Raw genomic sequence first — 20393 nt, 5'->3', positions numbered from 1 at the left:
ACTGTCATCACGTTATGATCTTCATTTGCTTCGCTACTTGGAATGTGCTACCTATCTCATGAACACTTTGATAAACTAGGTTAGCACTTAGGGTTTCATCAATTCACCAGTTCATCACGCTTAATGCTGGTTCACAAACCAAGCACCAAATCATGGTTCACAACGCGTTCTAAGAAGGTTTAAGCAAATTTAGAGCGGGCAACATGATATCCAACACAACTTCGACCTATGCTATGCTCAAGTACTCACTTTGATGCAATCAACAATACCAAAACATGCAGCTAGTGTTTAAATATTTTTGTTAGAAATTAAATGTCAGAATAGCATTGTCTTACTACTTTTCCCATACTTAGAAAAGTTAAGGTTCAGTTCGAACTAACAGCCATTAACACTTTTGTTATAATTTTTAAAAGGCCTAAACCCTATTAACTGCTACCAACAAGTATTTCATGCAATAGTCCATACCTTATACTAACCCATAGGACCAAAATATTTAAGCACCATTTAACTATTTTGCTCAATATAATTCACCAAAAATGGTATTTTAAACAATAGTTCAAGTGTTTGCTGACTTAACGAAAAGAGCTTATCTTAACGTCAAATTTAATTTTTGAGCTCCCAAGAGCACTAGTTAACACTATTTATTTTGATTTTTCCCAACCACAAAAGTGAGCCACATAGAATTTGTTTATCATTTCATGTACGTTATAAATTTTTAAAACCCAAAAACTTATTTGGCTAATCCCTCTCATATCTAAATCTTGGTACTAAGCAAGCTCGTAACACCAGGGGTGTTACACCAATTAGGAGCAGCAGCCGCTGTGCCACCGCCGTGCTGCCGTGCATCGTGCCACCGTGCCGCCATGGCTGTGGCCGAGCACGCACGAAACCCTAATCCGGTCATCCAATAGCAAAGACGTGTTCGAGCGGTTTCACTGAGTCTATAGATCATCTCGTCGTTGCTGGAGATCTCACCGTTGAGGACCTTCACCGCGCGGGCCACCATGGTCACTGGTGTGGTCGCTGCCGTGCCCTAGAGCTTCAACTATCACCGTAGGTACGTGCATGAGGTTGTCCCTAGCACGTAGGTGTCCGCACCGTCGCTGGAGACCTCGCCAGCGATGAGCACCCGCCGGTCAACGGTGTATGTGCCGCGGTAAAGCGCGGGCGTGACCTGGGTCCCTCTGTCAGTGACGGCGGGTAGGGAGGCGCTGAGTAACAAAAAAATTTCAATGGCTTTTGATTTTCAGAAAATGTTAATATGTGTTGAATTTTGTTTAATTCATAACTAATTATTGGAGCATGATGAAATTATGAAACTTTTTGGGTAAACTTGTTATCATATGCTTGAAAATATGAAATATTCATTTTCAATAGTTTTGTTATGCTTAAAAATTACCTCTTTTAATTAATAAATGGAGCTTGCATGATTTTTATAGACTAAAATAATTAACCTTTAATCATGAAACTTTTGTGTATGCTTTACATGCTTATACCTGCCTTCACAAAATGTTTGGTACTGTTTTGATAATTCTAAATTGGTTAATTAATTTAAGTGTGATTAAATGCCTTTTCTTTAATTAATAAATGCTAAAATGAATTAGATAAATACTTAAATGACTTTGGTGTATTTCATACTTTGATTGTGGACCTTGGAACACTCAAACCTTTTATAGTTATATAATCAACTTGTTAATAATTAAAATGACTCAATTGTTTAGTTAAGCTAAGTGCATGTGTATAAGTCCTATGGTTATTATTTGTAAGCAATAGTATAAGGTGGTGGCTCAAGTATGCTGATGCTAGTTTGAGCCTTTGGATAAACATATATGTATGATCTTTTATTAATAGTTTAATAATGAATAAATGTGTTGCTTATGCAAGTTTGTTAGTGGATGAGTGTAATCAAGTCATGATGTGGCCTTGCCCTAGTCTTGCTTAACTAGTGTATTGTCATAGGTGTTACTTTCTTGATGAACACTTAATCAACTTGTAATCAAGTAATTAAAATGCTTTGTGAAGCGTAACCTTAGTTGGACCGCGAAGGAAAGTTGTATTCAACTTTCTTAGAATAGTTTAAGCTCTGCTATACACTTGTGTGTCTTTCATCATGTATCATGGCATATAGTCCATCATGTTAAGTAAAGCATCATTTATTACGTGTAGTGCTTACAAGAGTGAGAAGACTCATGTTGATCAAGTTTCAAGGAATGGTCCATCCACCAGAGGTGTTGGTGCCAAGTCTGACTCTTGGACCTTTCTATGAAACTAACCTTCTTTGCAACACAGGCAAGCCCCGGAGCATAAACGCTTCTCTAGTATTTACAAATCTTTATTACACTTTAAGTCTTGTGAGATGTGCATTAAGTAATTAGAAGTTGGTCGAATACCATTGCTGCATGATTATCTTGATATTCAGGTATCCTTAGTAATACCCTGCTAGTATGAATAGGTCGATACCTCTTATGCTTAGTAATGCTTAGACTTCGATAGAAGTCGAATGATGGTTTTATCGTTCGAGAGAAACATGTTTACCTTGCTCTTCTCAACTCTAGTTATGGATTGTGAATACCATGGTTATTATAATATTAAATTGAGACCGGGTGGGTGGCTTGCATCGAGAATGGAGTCTCCATGTAGTGCTTCTACCTGTGTTGATTGAGGACTGTTCGTTGTAGGCCTATGTGTGGTTGAGACTTTGCTAGTACTGGCCACATACTCCGGTAAGCCTAATACCTCGGCTATTCCATTATGAGAAAGGACAACCACGCACTGGGAGTGGAGAGATGGCGAGAGTGGCGTGTACCCATCCTATGAAATCACTGGGTTGGCATAGGGAGGTGGAGTACTGTATTCTCGGGTGGCGCGAACCCGTTCTCGTTTTGGAGGATCTACGTGAGGGTTGATATATGTAGGTCTATGATCTGCATATGTCGTGTGGTAAGGAAACCGTAGCTGGACCAATTGATTCGAATTACCATTGCTTCTCGGAGATGAAGACTTGACCCTCTGACCATACATCATAGTTAATCAATGGAACATGGTTACTGATGGATACAAGCTAAGATAAGATGAGATGATTAATGAAGTGATTGGTTTAGATTAGGTGCAAACTAGATACCTATAATGACCTAATACGAAGCTAAAACATTGAAAGTAAGGATCCACTTGTAGTAACCTTTTCTGCAAAAGTTATTCTTGCTTCCAACTTTCCTTTAAGCATGCATACCCTTGGAGTCTTTTCTTTTAGTCGGGTACGACTTGTTGAGTACCCTCAAGTACTCAGGGTTTATTAACCCTTGTTGCAGGATCTGACTCGTGCTGCTAGTTGAGGTCATGTTGGTGGGCTCGACATGATCTGGACATCTCTTCTACCTTAGATGCTTCACCTTAGTTGCTTCCACAGTTTTACTCATCTTTTGGAGCTTGAGTTAAGTTTTTTCTTGAACATGTTTTGTAACCTAATATTGTAAATCTTTCGCACTCCGATGTAAGTTGTTTTTGTACCAAATGTTGTAATGTTGTGGTAACTCCATGTTGATCCTGTATGAGTTGTAAAATATGGATGATTCGGGGTTCCCCGAGGACACTCGACAGACTATCTGGATTATCTGGCTCTCATGTGCAGTAGTCAGAGATCTTTAGGACAATGACAGGTGCATGTGGGTTATATAATTTGGGTGGTTCTACCACAGCCGACCCACCAGTGACTGCCCAGTCACCAATTAATACTAGTTTATTTATTTATGGCAGCACCCACATGTGTAGATTCCGAGAGCCCCCGAGCAGAAATTCCCCGACGAGAGAAGGATTTGGGCCCACCCCAGTTGTCGACAGAGGCAGCCATGGCATTATCTTATTCCGGTTCACCACTACCTTCCTGACAGACCACGGCAGCACACATTTGATTCCCCCTCCACCCTCCCCCACATGGCACCGCGTCTCACCCACCCTCCCCCTCCACTCCCTCCCCCAGTCCTCCTCCGTCTCGCCGTCGCCTCCTGCTCCTCTTTCGCCGCCGCCGTCGTCCGATCACACTAGCACCGCCAGCACCAGCCAGCAGCAGCAAGGTCACATGGACCTCGACCCCTCCCCCGCCTCCGCCCACGGCGACGGCGACGGCGGCGGCTGCGCCGACGCCTGGCCCTTCGACTCGCTCACCACGTCCATGCTCTTCTCCTCTGCCTCTGCCTCCCCGCAGCTCCCACCGCTGCCAGCCAACTCCTCCTCCTGGCTCACCCCGCCCTCGCCGCTCTTGCTCTTCGAGGACCGCCACATGCTCCCGCTCGACTAAAGATGGCAACGGCCCCCCGATATCTGATACCCGATGGGTATTTGATCCATTAGGGGACGGGGATAGGGTTATATCTTTACCCGTGGGCATCTAAATGGGCAAGAATCCATCCCGACGGGTATAGCGGGTACGGGAACGTTCCCTGTTTACCCGTCCCCGTTACCCGTTGGGGAACCCGACTATTTGAGCTGTCATGCGAGTATTAGGCCCAAAGAAGCTCAACATATGTATTTTGGCATAAATCTGAACAATTATATATATAATTTGTGTGTCCTAGGAACCCTAGTTCAATTTTTCCTCACCATCTACGCCAGCAGCACAAGCACGTCTGCCTCATGAGCGCTCATGCCCCTCGCTTCCTCAGTTCGGTCTCTCTGCCACCTTTGCTCGTCCTACTCGCAACCTCGCTCCTTCTCCTCGGCATCTCCGAGACTCCGACACTTATACCCGGGTGAAGAAGAAACGTCTCCGATTGCAAAGCTGCGACCCCAAGTGCCCTTGTTTATCGGGTATGCAGTACCCGTCTGGTATCTGTTACCCGACCGATGCCCGACGGGTACGGGGATGGGCAAGAATCTATACCCGAGACAGTTAACGGGGACGGGGACGGGGACGGGGACGGGATGAATTCTCCGTAGCGGGGAAGAAAACATTCCAGCGATACCCGACGGGTACATCCCCGTTGCCATCCTTATGCTCAACGCCCCCGCCGCCGCGCCGGAGGTAGCCGTCGCGGCCGTCGTCGTCGAGGAGGTCCAGCGGCCACGCTCCGGTGAGCCTTCCTTTCTGCTCCTACTATCTTATTATCCACCTACTGCGCTTCCTTGCCATACATCGTCTCGTCTCATCTTTCTTCATGGATCGCACGAGAGAGAGAGAGAAACACTCACCCGCCAGCCAAAGGGATCCAATTCACGCCCTATTCGTTTGGGCTTGTTTGGCTGATAAGCCATGGCTGAAAGTACTGTTGGCTGGTTTGGTGTGAGAGAAAAATACTGTTCGTTGGCTGATAAGCCATGACTTATAAGCCAAATACGACCAAGCGAACAGGTTATCAGTCTCCGGGAGATTCCAATCCCCTTGAGATTTTGTGCTCCACTTCCTTGTGCGATTTTGGTTTGATTAGATTCGCGGAAAGTTGAAATCTCGCTCCTATTATTGTCACCAATACGCTAGCACTAACCTTATCTATCAGTCTATCATCAGCTTCCCAGCTTGACGTTTGACTTTGGCATGCCACCCCTCTTTTTTTTAAAAAAAATCTTACCAATATATATAAAATAAATTTATTATTACGGACACCTTCATTGTTCGTATGCCTTAGGCTTGCGAGTTTTGGATGGAACAGAATCTTTGCGTCGCAAGAATACGGATAGGATGCTGGAAAGTTACCCGCGTCTCTTAGTTTGCAACAATACGACTGCGTTTGTCTAGATAGTGCCGCGGCGGCTCAAAAACCTCCCTTTCTTCCCGACCCTCGGTGGGGCCATGCTTCGTTTTTAACGCTAATCATTGCCAGGATTTGTTGATGGCAAATTGGATTCCACTACAAGGGGGAGGCTGTACTTGATTATATTTACTGTGCACACAAAAAGTGCCCTCCTTTGCTGTGGACTGCTTTGCTCTGTCTCCTAGTGCTCGTGTGCTGTCTCTCAGCCTGTTCGGTTGGCTGGTTCGTATCGTTGCTGGTTCGTAAAGAAGTATTGCTGGCTGGTTTATGTAAGAGAAAAATATTGTTCCGGCTAGAAATTTACGATCGTTTACGACAAGCCACAGCCAAACGAACAGGCTGTCTAAAGCTAGCTCGTGCTGTATTTACTAGATTTATTGGTGGGTTATGACGCCATGGGCCGTATGCCAGATTGCATGTATTGGAAGTGGAAGCAGTTGGATAACAAGCCAAGCTGTTTCTCTGGCTGGCGGTTCGCCAACGACAATGGACAGCGGACAGACGACGGAAGCATGGGCTCGATGCACACGACACTTGCTTCCTGTGCGATCAGGAACCGGAAACCATTGATCACATCATCGTCGAATGTTCCTTCGCCAGGCAGTTGTGGTTCGAGGCAGCCACGGCGCTTGGGGCAACTCTGACCAAGCAACCAGCCAGCGCCATTGTCGACTGGTGGCAGACCTGGAGAGCTCTTTGGCCAGCGTCATTTGCAAGAGGCGCAGACTCCATGTTCGCGCTAATCGCTTGGGAAATCTAGAAAGAACGTAATGCGCGTTGTTTCCGCGGAGCAGCCACATAGATTCCGGCGATCAAGGCAACCATCAAACTTCAGGCAGAGCTATGGGTCTAGGCCGGTGCGAAGCACCTAGGTTGTTTAATTTAGCGAGTAATAGGTTAGAGAAGAAGCTGAGCAGGGTGGGTGCGCTCAGTGTTAATCTTGTAAACCACCCGAGATGTAACAAACTATTCTTCTACTTAATACAAAAACGCGCAAATCTTTTGCGTGATTGAGAAAAAACAAGCCTTACCCTCGCATGTGCAATGCGAGGAGACCGCGACTCGAACCCGGGACCTTCCGGTCATAGGCAGTGAGACTCTACCGCTTGTACCAGGCCCGCCCTTCTGCTTATAGTTATTATAGTTAAATTAAATTACGACAATGAGATCAACTTTACTTATGTGCCAAATAAACTAGGACATCATTACTGCATGGGCTCTACACTCTCTCTTTGTTATGTGTCGAAGCATTGATGTTACTTAACTTTATTGAAAGCATAAATCAATTATGTTTTCTCCAGCTTCGATGACTGTGGTAAACTTGGTTTGTCCATAGGTAGAAACAGGGACTTAAACTATTCACATGAGCGCTAGGTCTGGATCATAGTGTCAAGCATAAGCAGAACTCATGGTTCATTTAAATACAACAGCATCCCTTTCTTATTGGGCTAGGGTGTTATATCATCCTTCCTCGCCTTACCATTATGCTTCTATTATCCAGGGAATTCTGACACTTCAAGCAAGAGAGTTGAACAAATCAATCACAAATGGCAGTTTCATCTATCTCTGGACGAAGATGGCACAGATAACTCTAGCTTGGTCAAAGAGAAGCTTACACAAGCTCTTCGGTACTTCAAGGAGTCCACAGATCAATACCTGTTGGTCCAAGTCTGGGCACCAGTCAAGAACGGAGACCGCTATGTGCTTACTACTTCAGGACAACCTTTTGTGCTTGACCACCAGAGCATTGGCCTACTTCAATACAGAGCTGTATCCATGATGTACATGTTTTCAGTTGATGGGGAAAATGTTGGAGAGCTGGGCCTACCTGGGCGTGTTTATAAGCAAAAGGTGCCTGAGTGGACACCAAATGTGCAGTACTATAGCAGTGGTGAGTATCAACGACTTAACCATGCGATCAGTTACAACGTCCATGGTACAGTTGCCCTGCCTGTTTTTGATCCTGCCGCTCAGTCGTGTATTGCTGTTGTCGAACTTATAATGACATCAAAGAAGATAAACTATGCCTGTGAGGTCGATAAAGTCTGCAAAGCACTTGAGGTTGGTCCTTTTCCTCTTTTGCTTGCTGTATTTTTTCATGCACATTCAGTGGAGCAGCAAATTGCTTAAGATTGATGTTAGTAACCTTACATGTGAGCTATAGCAAACCACCTGTAGCCTAAATTTTGTTGAGCTATCATCTTACAGTTTGACAATATTTCTGCAGGCCGTAAATCATAAAAGCACTGAAATATTGTACCATCCAAATGTCCAGGTGAGCCTTCACTCATTACATTATGGTTATGGTTTATGGACAAGAAGATTATTTCTGTCCATGCTCTAGGTGGCTTATATTTTTGTTCGCCGTCTTGTTTTTTCAGATATGTAATGAAGGCCGTCAAGCTGCTCTGGTCGAAATACTGGAGATCCTGACTGTAGTGTGTGGAGCACAAGCTTCCTTTGGCACAGACCTGGGTTCCTTGCAAGTATAGAAGTGTATTGGCACATGGTGGTGGTTTAAAGAAGAGTTGCTTAAAGTTTCGATGGAAGTTGCGTGGGGGAAGTCTGCATGTCAACTAGTGATGTGGCGTTTCATGTGATTGATGCTCATATGTGGGGATTTAGAGATGCATGCGTGGAGCATCACCTACAGAGGGGACAAGGAGTTTCTGGAAAGGCATTTATCTCACACAAACCTTGCTTTTCAAAAGATATCCAGAAGTTCTGTAAGTTGGCATATCCCCTTGTACACTATGCTCGCATGTTTGGGTTGGCTGGCTGCTTTGCAATATGCTTGCAAAGTTCTTATACCGGGAATGACGACTACATATTAGAGTTTTTCTTGCCGCCCGATTGTATTGACGAAGATGACCAAAATGCCTTACTGGAGTCTATATTAACTCTGATGAAGCGGTGTCTTCGTAGCCTAAAGGTAGTTGGTGACAGAGATTCAACAGCCTGTTCGCTTGCTCGTAAACGATCGTAAATTTCCAGCCAGGAACAGTGTTTTTCTCTCAGACCAAACCAGCCAGCAGTAAATAATCCACGATACGATACGGCCTCCCGAACAGGCTGCAAGTGGGGCTTCTCTTCAACTTAGTAATGTGCTAAAACTTGAGAATGAAGAATTCAAAACAGATGCACAGTTTGATAACTCTGATGGTTCCCTTCGTGAATCACCTGATGGTGATAGACATGGAGGAGCCCACAAGTTTGATAACGGGAACAAGAAAGTTTTGGATGTGACAGAGGGGCAATTGTTGACTGATGACTACTCTCAAGACAATGGTACTTCTGCTGGCAGGCCAAATGGTAGCGGTGCTTCTGATTCTTCATTGCTTCACAAAACCAACAAACCCCCTGAAAGGAGACGTGGGAAAGCTGAAAAGACTTTCAGTTTAGAGGTTCTTCAGCAATATTTTTCTGGGAGCTTGAAAAACGCAGCTAAAAGCCTTGGTGGTATGTTCTAATACTCAAGTTCAATGTACTCCTTTTTAGTGTCACACTGTTGCTGACCTAATGCTAACTCTTGGATGGTCATATCCAGCTCATTGCAGTTTTGTTTTAAGTTTTGAAATGGTAGTCTGGACTGTGCATTTTTTTAGTTTCAAAATGATACCATATGCAGCTCATCTGCTATACTATTTCTTTTTCTCGACAATTAAGAGGGCTTAGTTATAGTTGACAGGTTTGCATTTGAGATTTTCACTTTATTTTGAGTTCATGGTGTTGACGTGCCGTGAAACCATGGTTAAATTGTTGACTAAGTCGAATCTATTCTTAAAATATTGAACTTTATAGCAGATAGTGCCTGCACAGAGGTGTTTGGATTTTAGAACAGGAAGAGTTGATTAGGGAAAATTGTGTTTCTCTGCAGTTTAGTGTTTTTGACTTTTTGTACATCATTGTTAGGTAGAACCTGCATGAAATACTTTTGGAAGGGCAATGACTTGGTTAGACCTAATTGCCTTTGAGACTTAAATCTGGATCTCTGTCATTCTGGCATACTGCTTGGATAATTGGGATTTGGATAAATTGGTCGTGCAATCATGTATGCAGAAACAACCTGGAAAGAATTTCTTTCGATATCCCTGTACTTATTGGATGCTGCCAGTTGCCTCTATAATTTTGCTTGCTATAGTACTATTATTAGAAGTGTCCTATCCATAGTCGCATGTATCGCAGAGGAGCTTCTTGTGTCTTGTGCGTCTGTTGTCCGCTCGTTATAAACCCGTCATGCTGTCAACTTCTGTTTCCATCAATTGCCATTTATAGAGCCTAAAGAGGGAGTAGAGGCGGCAAAACAGTGGATTTTTCAGTTGTGATAACGATGTAAGGGGTTGACTCTTGGAGATTGTGAGCATTAACTAGTTTCATTTTTTTGTATCTCGCAGTTTGTCCTACAACCATGAAGCGCATCTGCCGGCAGCATGGAATTTCTCGTTGGCCATCTCAAAAAATTAATAAGGTCAACCGGTCTCTCTCGAAATTAAAGCAGGTAATCGAGTCTGTTCAAGGCTCCGATGCGGCATTTAATCTCACATCTATCACAGGTCCTCTTCCTATACCTGTTGGCCGTTCATCGGAGTCTCTCAATGTAGAGAAATTAACTCAAAGTAAAGTGGCAGATCTTTCGAATCTTGCTGTTGATGGTGACAGAGATTCTTTGCAAAAGTCACTTGAAAATGATGACCATTTTGGTGTAGTCATGGCCCAGCAAGGATTTATAGACAATAACAATGACACGCAGCTTGAAGCTGACAAAGCTTCTCACTCGAGAAGTTCATCTGGAGAAGGCAGCATAAATTCACGCACTTCAGAAGGCTCATGCCAGGGAAGTCCAGCAAACCAAACATTTGTTTGTAAGCCAATTGCTTCAACATTCGCAGAACCTCAACTTAATCAAGAGTTCAACAAAGAGCCTTTTCAAGAACCACAACTACCACTTTCCAGGATGCTGATTGAAGATTCTGGTAGCTCCAAAGATTTGAAGAATCTCTTCACTTCAACATCGGACCAACCATTTTTGGCCCCTCCCAACAACTTGGTGTCAATGAAGCATTCAGGGACTGTAACGATAAAGGCAGGTTTTAAGGAAGATATTGTAAGGTTCCGTTTCCCATGCTCAGGTGGTGTTATTGTATTGAAAGAGGAGGTAGCGAAAAGGCTAAGGATGGATGTTGGTACGTTCGATATCAAGTATCTCGATGATGACCATGAGTGGGTAAAGTTGGCGTGCAACGCAGACTTGGAAGAATGCATGGAGATCTCGCGGCTTTCTGGTAGCGATGTCATCAGGCTACTGGTTAGTGATATTGCAGCACACTTTGGCAGTTCTTGTGGAAGCTCTGGTTGATATGCGTGTCAGCCTTTTGCTCTGCTCAATGGGTACTCGAAAGTGCTTGTACCATGAGTTCAGTTCCACTTGTAGTTTTGTTGCTAGTTAGCATTAGCTGCTTCACTTAGTAATGCTTAGACTTCGATAGAAGTCGAATGATGGTTTTATCGTTCGAGAGAAACATGTTTACCTTGCTCTTCTCAACTCTAGTTATGGATTGTGAATACCATGGTTATTATAATATTAAATTGAGACCGGGTGGGTGGCTTGCATCGAGAATGGAGTCTCCATGTAGTGCTTCTACCTGTGTTGATTGAGGACTGTTCGTTGTAGGCCTATGTGTGGTTGAGACTTTGCTAGTACTGGCCACATACTCCGGTAAGCCTAATACCTCGGCTATTCCATTATGAGAAAGGACAACCACGCACTGGGAGTGGAGAGATGGCGAGAGTGGCGTGTACCCATCCTATGAAATCACTGGGTTGGCATAGGGAGGTGGAGTACTGTATTCTCGGGTGGCGCGAACCCGTTCTCGTTTTGGAGGATCTACGTGAGGGTTGATATATGTAGGTCTATGATCTGCATATGTCGTGTGGTAAGGAAACCGTAGCTGGACCAATTGATTCGAATTACCATTGCTTCTCGGAGATGAAGACTTGACCCTCTGACCATACATCATAGTTAATCAATGGAACATGGTTACTGATGGATACAAGCTAAGATAAGATGAGATGATTAATGAAGTGATTGGTTTAGATTAGGTGCAAACTAGATACCTATAATGACCTAATACGAAGCTAAAACATTGAAAGTAAGGATCCACTTGTAGTAACCTTTTCTGCAAAAGTTATTCTTGCTTCCAACTTTCCTTTAAGCATGCATACCCTTGGAGTCTTTTCTTTTAGTCGGGTACGACTTGTTGAGTACCCTCAAGTACTCAGGGTTTATTAACCCTTGTTGCAGGATCTGACTCGTGCTGCTAGTTGAGGTCATGTTGGTGGGCTCGACATGATCTGGACATCTCTTCTACCTTAGATGCTTCACCTTAGTTGCTTCCACAGTTTTACTCATCTTTTGGAGCTTGAGTTAAGTTTTTTCTTGAACATGTTTTGTAACCTAATATTGTAAATCTTTCGCACTCCGATGTAAGTTGTTTTTGTACCAAATGTTGTAATGTTGTGGTAACTCCATGTTGATCCTGTATGAGTTGTAAAATATGGATGATTCGGGGTTCCCCGAGGACACTCGACAGACTATCTGGATTATCTGGCTCTCATGTGCAGTAGTCAGAGATCTTTAGGACAATGACAGGTGCATGTGGGTTATATAATTTGGGTGGTTCTACCACAGCCGACCCACCAGTGACTGCCCAGTCACCAATTAATACTAGTTTATTTATTTATGGCAGCACCCACATGTGTAGATTCCGAGAGCCCCCGAGCAGAAATTCCCCGACGAGAGAAGGATTTGGGCCCACCCCAGTTGTCGACAGAGGCAGCCATGGCATTATCTTATTCCGGTTCACCACTACCTTCCTGACAGACCACGGCAGCACACATTTGATTCCCCCTCCACCCTCCCCCACATGGCACCGCGTCTCACCCACCCTCCCCCTCCACTCCCTCCCCCAGTCCTCCTCCGTCTCGCCGTCGCCTCCTGCTCCTCTTTCGCCGCCGCCGTCGTCCGATCACACTAGCACCGCCAGCACCAGCCAGCAGCAGCAAGGTCACATGGACCTCGACCCCTCCCCCGCCTCCGCCCACGGCGACGGCGACGGCGGCGGCTGCGCCGACGCCTGGCCCTTCGACTCGCTCACCACGTCCATGCTCTTCTCCTCTGCCTCTGCCTCCCCGCAGCTCCCACCGCTGCCAGCCAACTCCTCCTCCTGGCTCACCCCGCCCTCGCCGCTCTTGCTCTTCGAGGACCGCCACATGCTCCCGCTCGACTAAAGATGGCAACGGCCCCCCGATATCTGATACCCGATGGGTATTTGATCCATTAGGGGACGGGGATAGGGTTATATCTTTACCCGTGGGCATCTAAATGGGCAAGAATCCATCCCGACGGGTATAGCGGGTACGGGAACGTTCCCTGTTTACCCGTCCCCGTTACCCGTTGGGGAACCCGACTATTTGAGCTGTCATGCGAGTATTAGGCCCAAAGAAGCTCAACATATGTATTTTGGCATAAATCTGAACAATTATATATATAATTTGTGTGTCCTAGGAACCCTAGTTCAATTTTTCCTCACCATCTACGCCAGCAGCACAAGCACGTCTGCCTCATGAGCGCTCATGCCCCTCGCTTCCTCAGTTCGGTCTCTCTGCCACCTTTGCTCGTCCTACTCGCAACCTCGCTCCTTCTCCTCGGCATCTCCGAGACTCCGACACTTATACCCGGGTGAAGAAGAAACGTCTCCGATTGCAAAGCTGCGACCCCAAGTGCCCTTGTTTATCGGGTATGCAGTACCCGTCTGGTATCTGTTACCCGACCGATGCCCGACGGGTACGGGGATGGGCAAGAATCTATACCCGAGACAGTTAACGGGGACGGGGACGGGGACGGGGACGGGATGAATTCTCCGTAGCGGGGAAGAAAACATTCCAGCGATACCCGACGGGTACATCCCCGTTGCCATCCTTATGCTCAACGCCCCCGCCGCCGCGCCGGAGGTAGCCGTCGCGGCCGTCGTCGTCGAGGAGGTCCAGCGGCCACGCTCCGGTGAGCCTTCCTTTCTGCTCCTACTATCTTATTATCCACCTACTGCGCTTCCTTGCCATACATCGTCTCGTCTCATCTTTCTTCATGGATCGCACGAGAGAGAGAGAGAAACACTCACCCGCCAGCCAAAGGGATCCAATTCACGCCCTATTCGTTTGGGCTTGTTTGGCTGATAAGCCATGGCTGAAAGTACTGTTGGCTGGTTTGGTGTGAGAGAAAAATACTGTTCGTTGGCTGATAAGCCATGACTTATAAGCCAAATACGACCAAGCGAACAGGTTATCAGTCTCCGGGAGATTCCAATCCCCTTGAGATTTTGTGCTCCACTTCCTTGTGCGATTTTGGTTTGATTAGATTCGCGGAAAGTTGAAATCTCGCTCCTATTATTGTCACCAATACGCTAGCACTAACCTTATCTATCAGTCTATCATCAGCTTCCCAGCTTGACGTTTGACTTTGGCATGCCACCCCTCTTTTTTTTAAAAAAAATCTTACCAATATATATAAAATAAATTTATTATTACGGACACCTTCATTGTTCGTATGCCTTAGGCTTGCGAGTTTTGGATGGAACAGAATCTTTGCGTCGCAAGAATACGGATAGGATGCTGGAAAGTTACCCGCGTCTCTTAGTTTGCAACAATACGACTGCGTTTGTCTAGATAGTGCCGCGGCGGCTCAAAAACCTCCCTTTCTTCCCGACCCTCGGTGGGGCCATGCTTCGTTTTTAACGCTAATCATTGCCAGGATTTGTTGATGGCAAATTGGATTCCACTACAAGGGGGAGGCTGTACTTGATTATATTTACTGTGCACACAAAAAGTGCCCTCCTTTGCTGTGGACTGCTTTGCTCTGTCTCCTAGTGCTCGTGTGCTGTCTCTCAGCCTGTTCGGTTGGCTGGTTCGTATCGTTGCTGGTTCGTAAAGAAGTATTGCTGGCTGGTTTATGTAAGAGAAAAATATTGTTCCGGCTAGAAATTTACGATCGTTTACGACAAGCCACAGCCAAACGAACAGGCTGTCTAAAGCTAGCTCGTGCTGTATTTACTAGATTTATTGGTGGGTTATGACGCCATGGGCCGTATGCCAGATTGCATGTATTGGAAGTGGAAGCAGTTGGATAACAAGCCAAGCTGTTTCTCTGGCTGGCGGTTCGCCAACGACAATGGACAGCGGACAGACGACGGAAGCATGGGCTCGATGCACACGACACTTGCTTCCTGTGCGATCAGGAACCGGAAACCATTGATCACATCATCGTCGAATGTTCCTTCGCCAGGCAGTTGTGGTTCGAGGCAGCCACGGCGCTTGGGGCAACTCTGACCAAGCAACCAGCCAGCGCCATTGTCGACTGGTGGCAGACCTGGAGAGCTCTTTGGCCAGCGTCATTTGCAAGAGGCGCAGACTCCATGTTCGCGCTAATCGCTTGGGAAATCTAGAAAGAACGTAATGCGCGTTGTTTCCGCGGAGCAGCCACATAGATTCCGGCGATCAAGGCAACCATCAAACTTCAGGCAGAGCTATGGGTCTAGGCCGGTGCGAAGCACCTAGGTTGTTTAATTTAGCGAGTAATAGGTTAGAGAAGAAGCTGAGCAGGGTGGGTGCGCTCAGTGTTAATCTTGTAAACCACCCGAGATGTAACAAACTATTCTTCTACTTAATACAAAAACGCGCAAATCTTTTGCGTGATTGAGAAAAAACAAGCCTTACCCTCGCATGTGCAATGCGAGGAGACCGCGACTCGAACCCGGGACCTTCCGGTCATAGGCAGTGAGACTCTACCGCTTGTACCAGGCCCGCCCTTCTGCTTATAGTTATTATAGTTAAATTAAATTACGACAATGAGATCAACTTTACTTATGTGCCAAATAAACTAGGACATCATTACTGCATGGGCTCTACACTCTCTCTTTGTTATGTGTCGAAGCATTGATGTTACTTAACTTTATTGAAAGCATAAATCAATTATGTTTTCTCCAGCTTCGATGACTGTGGTAAACTTGGTTTGTCCATAGGTAGAAACAGGGACTTAAACTATTCACATGAGCGCTAGGTCTGGATCATAGTGTCAAGCATAAGCAGAACTCATGGTTCATTTAAATACAACAGCATCCCTTTCTTATTGGGCTAGGGTGTTATATCATCCTTCCTCGCCTTACCATTATGCTTCTATTATCCAGGGAATTCTGACACTTCAAGCAAGAGAGTTGAACAAATCAATCACAAATGGCAGTTTCATCTATCTCTGGACGAAGATGGCACAGATAACTCTAGCTTGGTCAAAGAGAAGCTTACACAAGCTCTTCGGTACTTCAAGGAGTCCACAGATCAATACCTGTTGGTCCAAGTCTGGGCACCAGTCAAGAACGGAGACCGCTATGTGCTTACTACTTCAGGACAACCTTTTGTGCTTGACCACCAGAGCATTGGCCTACTTCAATACAGAGCTGTATCCATGATGTACATGTTTTCAGTTGATGGGGAAAATGTTGGAGAGCTGGGCCTACCTGGGCGTGTTTATAAGCAAAAGGTGCCTGAGTGGACACCAAATGTGCAGTACTATAGCAGTGGTGAGTATCAACGACTTAACCATGCGATCAGTTACAACGTCCATGGTACAGTTGCCCTGCCTGTTTTTGATCCTGCCGCTCAGTCGTGTATTGCTGTTGTCGAACTTATAATGACATCAAAGAAGATAAACTATGCCTGTGAGGTCGATAAAGTCTGCAAAGCACTTGAGGTTGGTCCTTTTCCTCTTTTGCTTGCTGTATTTTTTCATGCACATTCAGTGGAGCAGCAAATTGCTTAAGATTGATGTTAGTAACCTTACATGTGAGCTATAGCAAACCACCTGTAGCCTAAATTTTGTTGAGCTATCATCTTACAGTTTGACAATATTTCTGCAGGCCGTAAATCATAAAAGCACTGAAATATTGTACCATCCAAATGTCCAGGTGAGCCTTCACTCATTACATTATGGTTATGGTTTATGGACAAGAAGATTATTTCTGTCCATGCTCTAGGTGGCTTATATTTTTGTTCGCCGTCTTGTTTTTTCAGATATGTAATGAAGGCCGTCAAGCTGCTCTGGTCGAAATACTGGAGATCCTGACTGTAGTGTGTGGAGCACAAGCTTCCTTTGGCACAGACCTGGGTTCCTTGCAAGTATAGAAGTGTATTGGCACATGGTGGTGGTTTAAAGAAGAGTTGCTTAAAGTTTCGATGGAAGTTGCGTGGGGGAAGTCTGCATGTCAACTAGTGATGTGGCGTTTCATGTGATTGATGCTCATATGTGGGGATTTAGAGATGCATGCGTGGAGCATCACCTACAGAGGGGACAAGGAGTTTCTGGAAAGGCATTTATCTCACACAAACCTTGCTTTTCAAAAGATATCCAGAAGTTCTGTAAGTTGGCATATCCCCTTGTACACTATGCTCGCATGTTTGGGTTGGCTGGCTGCTTTGCAATATGCTTGCAAAGTTCTTATACCGGGAATGACGACTACATATTAGAGTTTTTCTTGCCGCCCGATTGTATTGACGAAGATGACCAAAATGCCTTACTGGAGTCTATATTAACTCTGATGAAGCGGTGTCTTCGTAGCCTAAAGGTAGTTGGTGACAGAGATTCAACAGCCTGTTCGCTTGCTCGTAAACGATCGTAAATTTCCAGCCAGGAACAGTGTTTTTCTCTCAGACCAAACCAGCCAGCAGTAAATAATCCACGATACGATACGGCCTCCCGAACAGGCTGCAAGTGGGGCTTCTCTTCAACTTAGTAATGTGCTAAAACTTGAGAATGAAGAATTCAAAACAGATGCACAGTTTGATAACTCTGATGGTTCCCTTCGTGAATCACCTGATGGTGATAGACATGGAGGAGCCCACAAGTTTGATAACGGGAACAAGAAAGTTTTGGATGTGACAGAGGGGCAATTGTTGACTGATGACTACTCTCAAGACAATGGTACTTCTGCTGGCAGGCCAAATGGTAGCGGTGCTTCTGATTCTTCATTGCTTCACAAAACCAACAAACCCCCTGAAAGGAGACGTGGGAAAGCTGAAAAGACTTTCAGTTTAGAGGTTCTTCAGCAATATTTTTCTGGGAGCTTGAAAAACGCAGCTAAAAGCCTTGGTGGTATGTTCTAATACTCAAGTTCAATGTACTCCTTTTTAGTGTCACACTGTTGCTGACCTAATGCTAACTCTTGGATGGTCATATCCAGCTCATTGCAGTTTTGTTTTAAGTTTTGAAATGGTAGTCTGGACTGTGCATTTTTTTAGTTTCAAAATGATACCATATGCAGCTCATCTGCTATACTATTTCTTTTTCTCGACAATTAAGAGGGCTTAGTTATAGTTGACAGGTTTGCATTTGAGATTTTCACTTTATTTTGAGTTCATGGTGTTGACGTGCCGTGAAACCATGGTTAAATTGTTGACTAAGTCGAATCTATTCTTAAAATATTGAACTTTATAGCAGATAGTGCCTGCACAGAGGTGTTTGGATTTTAGAACAGGAAGAGTTGATTAGGGAAAATTGTGTTTCTCTGCAGTTTAGTGTTTTTGACTTTTTGTACATCATTGTTAGGTAGAACCTGCATGAAATACTTTTGGAAGGGCAATGACTTGGTTAGACCTAATTGCCTTTGAGACTTAAATCTGGATCTCTGTCATTCTGGCATACTGCTTGGATAATTGGGATTTGGATAAATTGGTCGTGCAATCATGTATGCAGAAACAACCTGGAAAGAATTTCTTTCGATATCCCTGTACTTATTGGATGCTGCCAGTTGCCTCTATAATTTTGCTTGCTATAGTACTATTATTAGAAGTGTCCTATCCATAGTCGCATGTATCGCAGAGGAGCTTCTTGTGTCTTGTGCGTCTGTTGTCCGCTCGTTATAAACCCGTCATGCTGTCAACTTCTGTTTCCATCAATTGCCATTTATAGAGCCTAAAGAGGGAGTAGAGGCGGCAAAACAGTGGATTTTTCAGTTGTGATAACGATGTAAGGGGTTGACTCTTGGAGATTGTGAGCATTAACTAGTTTCATTTTTTTGTATCTCGCAGTTTGTCCTACAACCATGAAGCGCATCTGCCGGCAGCATGGAATTTCTCGTTGGCCATCTCAAAAAATTAATAAGGTCAACCGGTCTCTCTCGAAATTAAAGCAGGTAATCGAGTCTGTTCAAGGCTCCGATGCGGCATTTAATCTCACATCTATCACAGGTCCTCTTCCTATACCTGTTGGCCGTTCATCGGAGTCTCTCAATGTAGAGAAATTAACTCAAAGTAAAGTGGCAGATCTTTCGAATCTTGCTGTTGATGGTGACAGAGATTCTTTGCAAAAGTCACTTGAAAATGATGACCATTTTGGTGTAGTCATGGCCCAGCAAGGATTTATAGACAATAACAATGACACGCAGCTTGAAGCTGACAAAGCTTCTCACTCGAGAAGTTCATCTGGAGAAGGCAGCATAAATTCACGCACTTCAGAAGGCTCATGCCAGGGAAGTCCAGCAAACCAAACATTTGTTTGTAAGCCAATTGCTTCAACATTCGCAGAACCTCAACTTAATCAAGAGTTCAACAAAGAGCCTTTTCAAGAACCACAACTACCACTTTCCAGGATGCTGATTGAAGATTCTGGTAGCTCCAAAGATTTGAAGAATCTCTTCACTTCAACATCGGACCAACCATTTTTGGCCCCTCCCAACAACTTGGTGTCAATGAAGCATTCAGGGACTGTAACGATAAAGGCAGGTTTTAAGGAAGATATTGTAAGGTTCCGTTTCCCATGCTCAGGTGGTGTTATTGTATTGAAAGAGGAGGTAGCGAAAAGGCTAAGGATGGATGTTGGTACGTTCGATATCAAGTATCTCGATGATGACCATGAGTGGGTAAAGTTGGCGTGCAACGCAGACTTGGAAGAATGCATGGAGATCTCGCGGCTTTCTGGTAGCGATGTCATCAGGCTACTGGTTAGTGATATTGCAGCACACTTTGGCAGTTCTTGTGGAAGCTCTGGTTGATATGCGTGTCAGCCTTTTGCTCTGCTCAATGGGTACTCGAAAGTGCTTGTACCATGAGTTCAGTTCCACTTGTAGTTTTGTTGCTAGTTAGCATTAGCTGCTTCATTGTGTTTTATAAATGTATCATTGTATTTCCCCCAAAAAAAAATACATGTAATTGTGCAGAATGCACTTGTAGTCAACTTTGTATATATTATGTGCTGGAAATTCTATTTCAAGTTATAAACTGGATTTGTTGTTGTCGTCTAGAATTTGTGCAGAACAGTATTGGGTTAGGATGATTATATTGTATTGGAAATGTAGCATATTTTCGTAGGTCATAATTCCATGCTGTAAACACATTTATTCATTTTATTTATATCTTTGTGATCCATGAAGTTGATGCATGCTGATTTTAACTTATTGCGGTGATAGAACTGACAACTTCATAAAATATCAGCTGCACTTTACTCCCTCCATTCCTTTTTTATTGGGGGTAATATATTAAAAAAAAGGCAAACTTCAAAGTTTTGATAAAATGGCTAAATGAGTTAAATTAGATTCATGCTTAGTGTGT

At 44.5% G+C, this 20393-nt stretch overlaps 1 protein-coding gene and 1 pseudogene across 1 annotated transcript; both read left to right on the top strand.

Annotated features, from left to right (window-relative positions):
- The first annotated feature begins 4987 nt into the window (after window positions 1-4987).
- Window positions 4988-11135, top strand: LOC136451244 (protein NLP3-like). The gene is given in 8 exon segments (XM_066451965.1): window positions 4988-5066; window positions 7246-7805; window positions 7972-8019; window positions 8126-8187; window positions 8189-8279; window positions 8281-8700; window positions 8816-9203; window positions 10139-11135. Coding segments are annotated over 8 exon segments (2610 nt in total). The 3' UTR covers window positions 11101-11135.
- A 1629-nt stretch (window positions 11136-12764) lies between these two features.
- On the top strand, window positions 12765-20072 carry LOC136553251 (protein NLP3-like; annotated as a pseudogene).
- The last annotated feature ends 321 nt before the right edge of the window (window positions 20073-20393 follow it).

Source organism: Miscanthus floridulus, chromosome 5 (genome assembly GCF_019320115.1).
Source record: "Miscanthus floridulus cultivar M001 chromosome 5, ASM1932011v1, whole genome shotgun sequence".
Taxonomy (NCBI): Eukaryota; Viridiplantae; Streptophyta; class Magnoliopsida; order Poales; family Poaceae; genus Miscanthus; species Miscanthus floridulus.
This window is presented reverse-complemented; position numbering and strand designations above follow the sequence as displayed.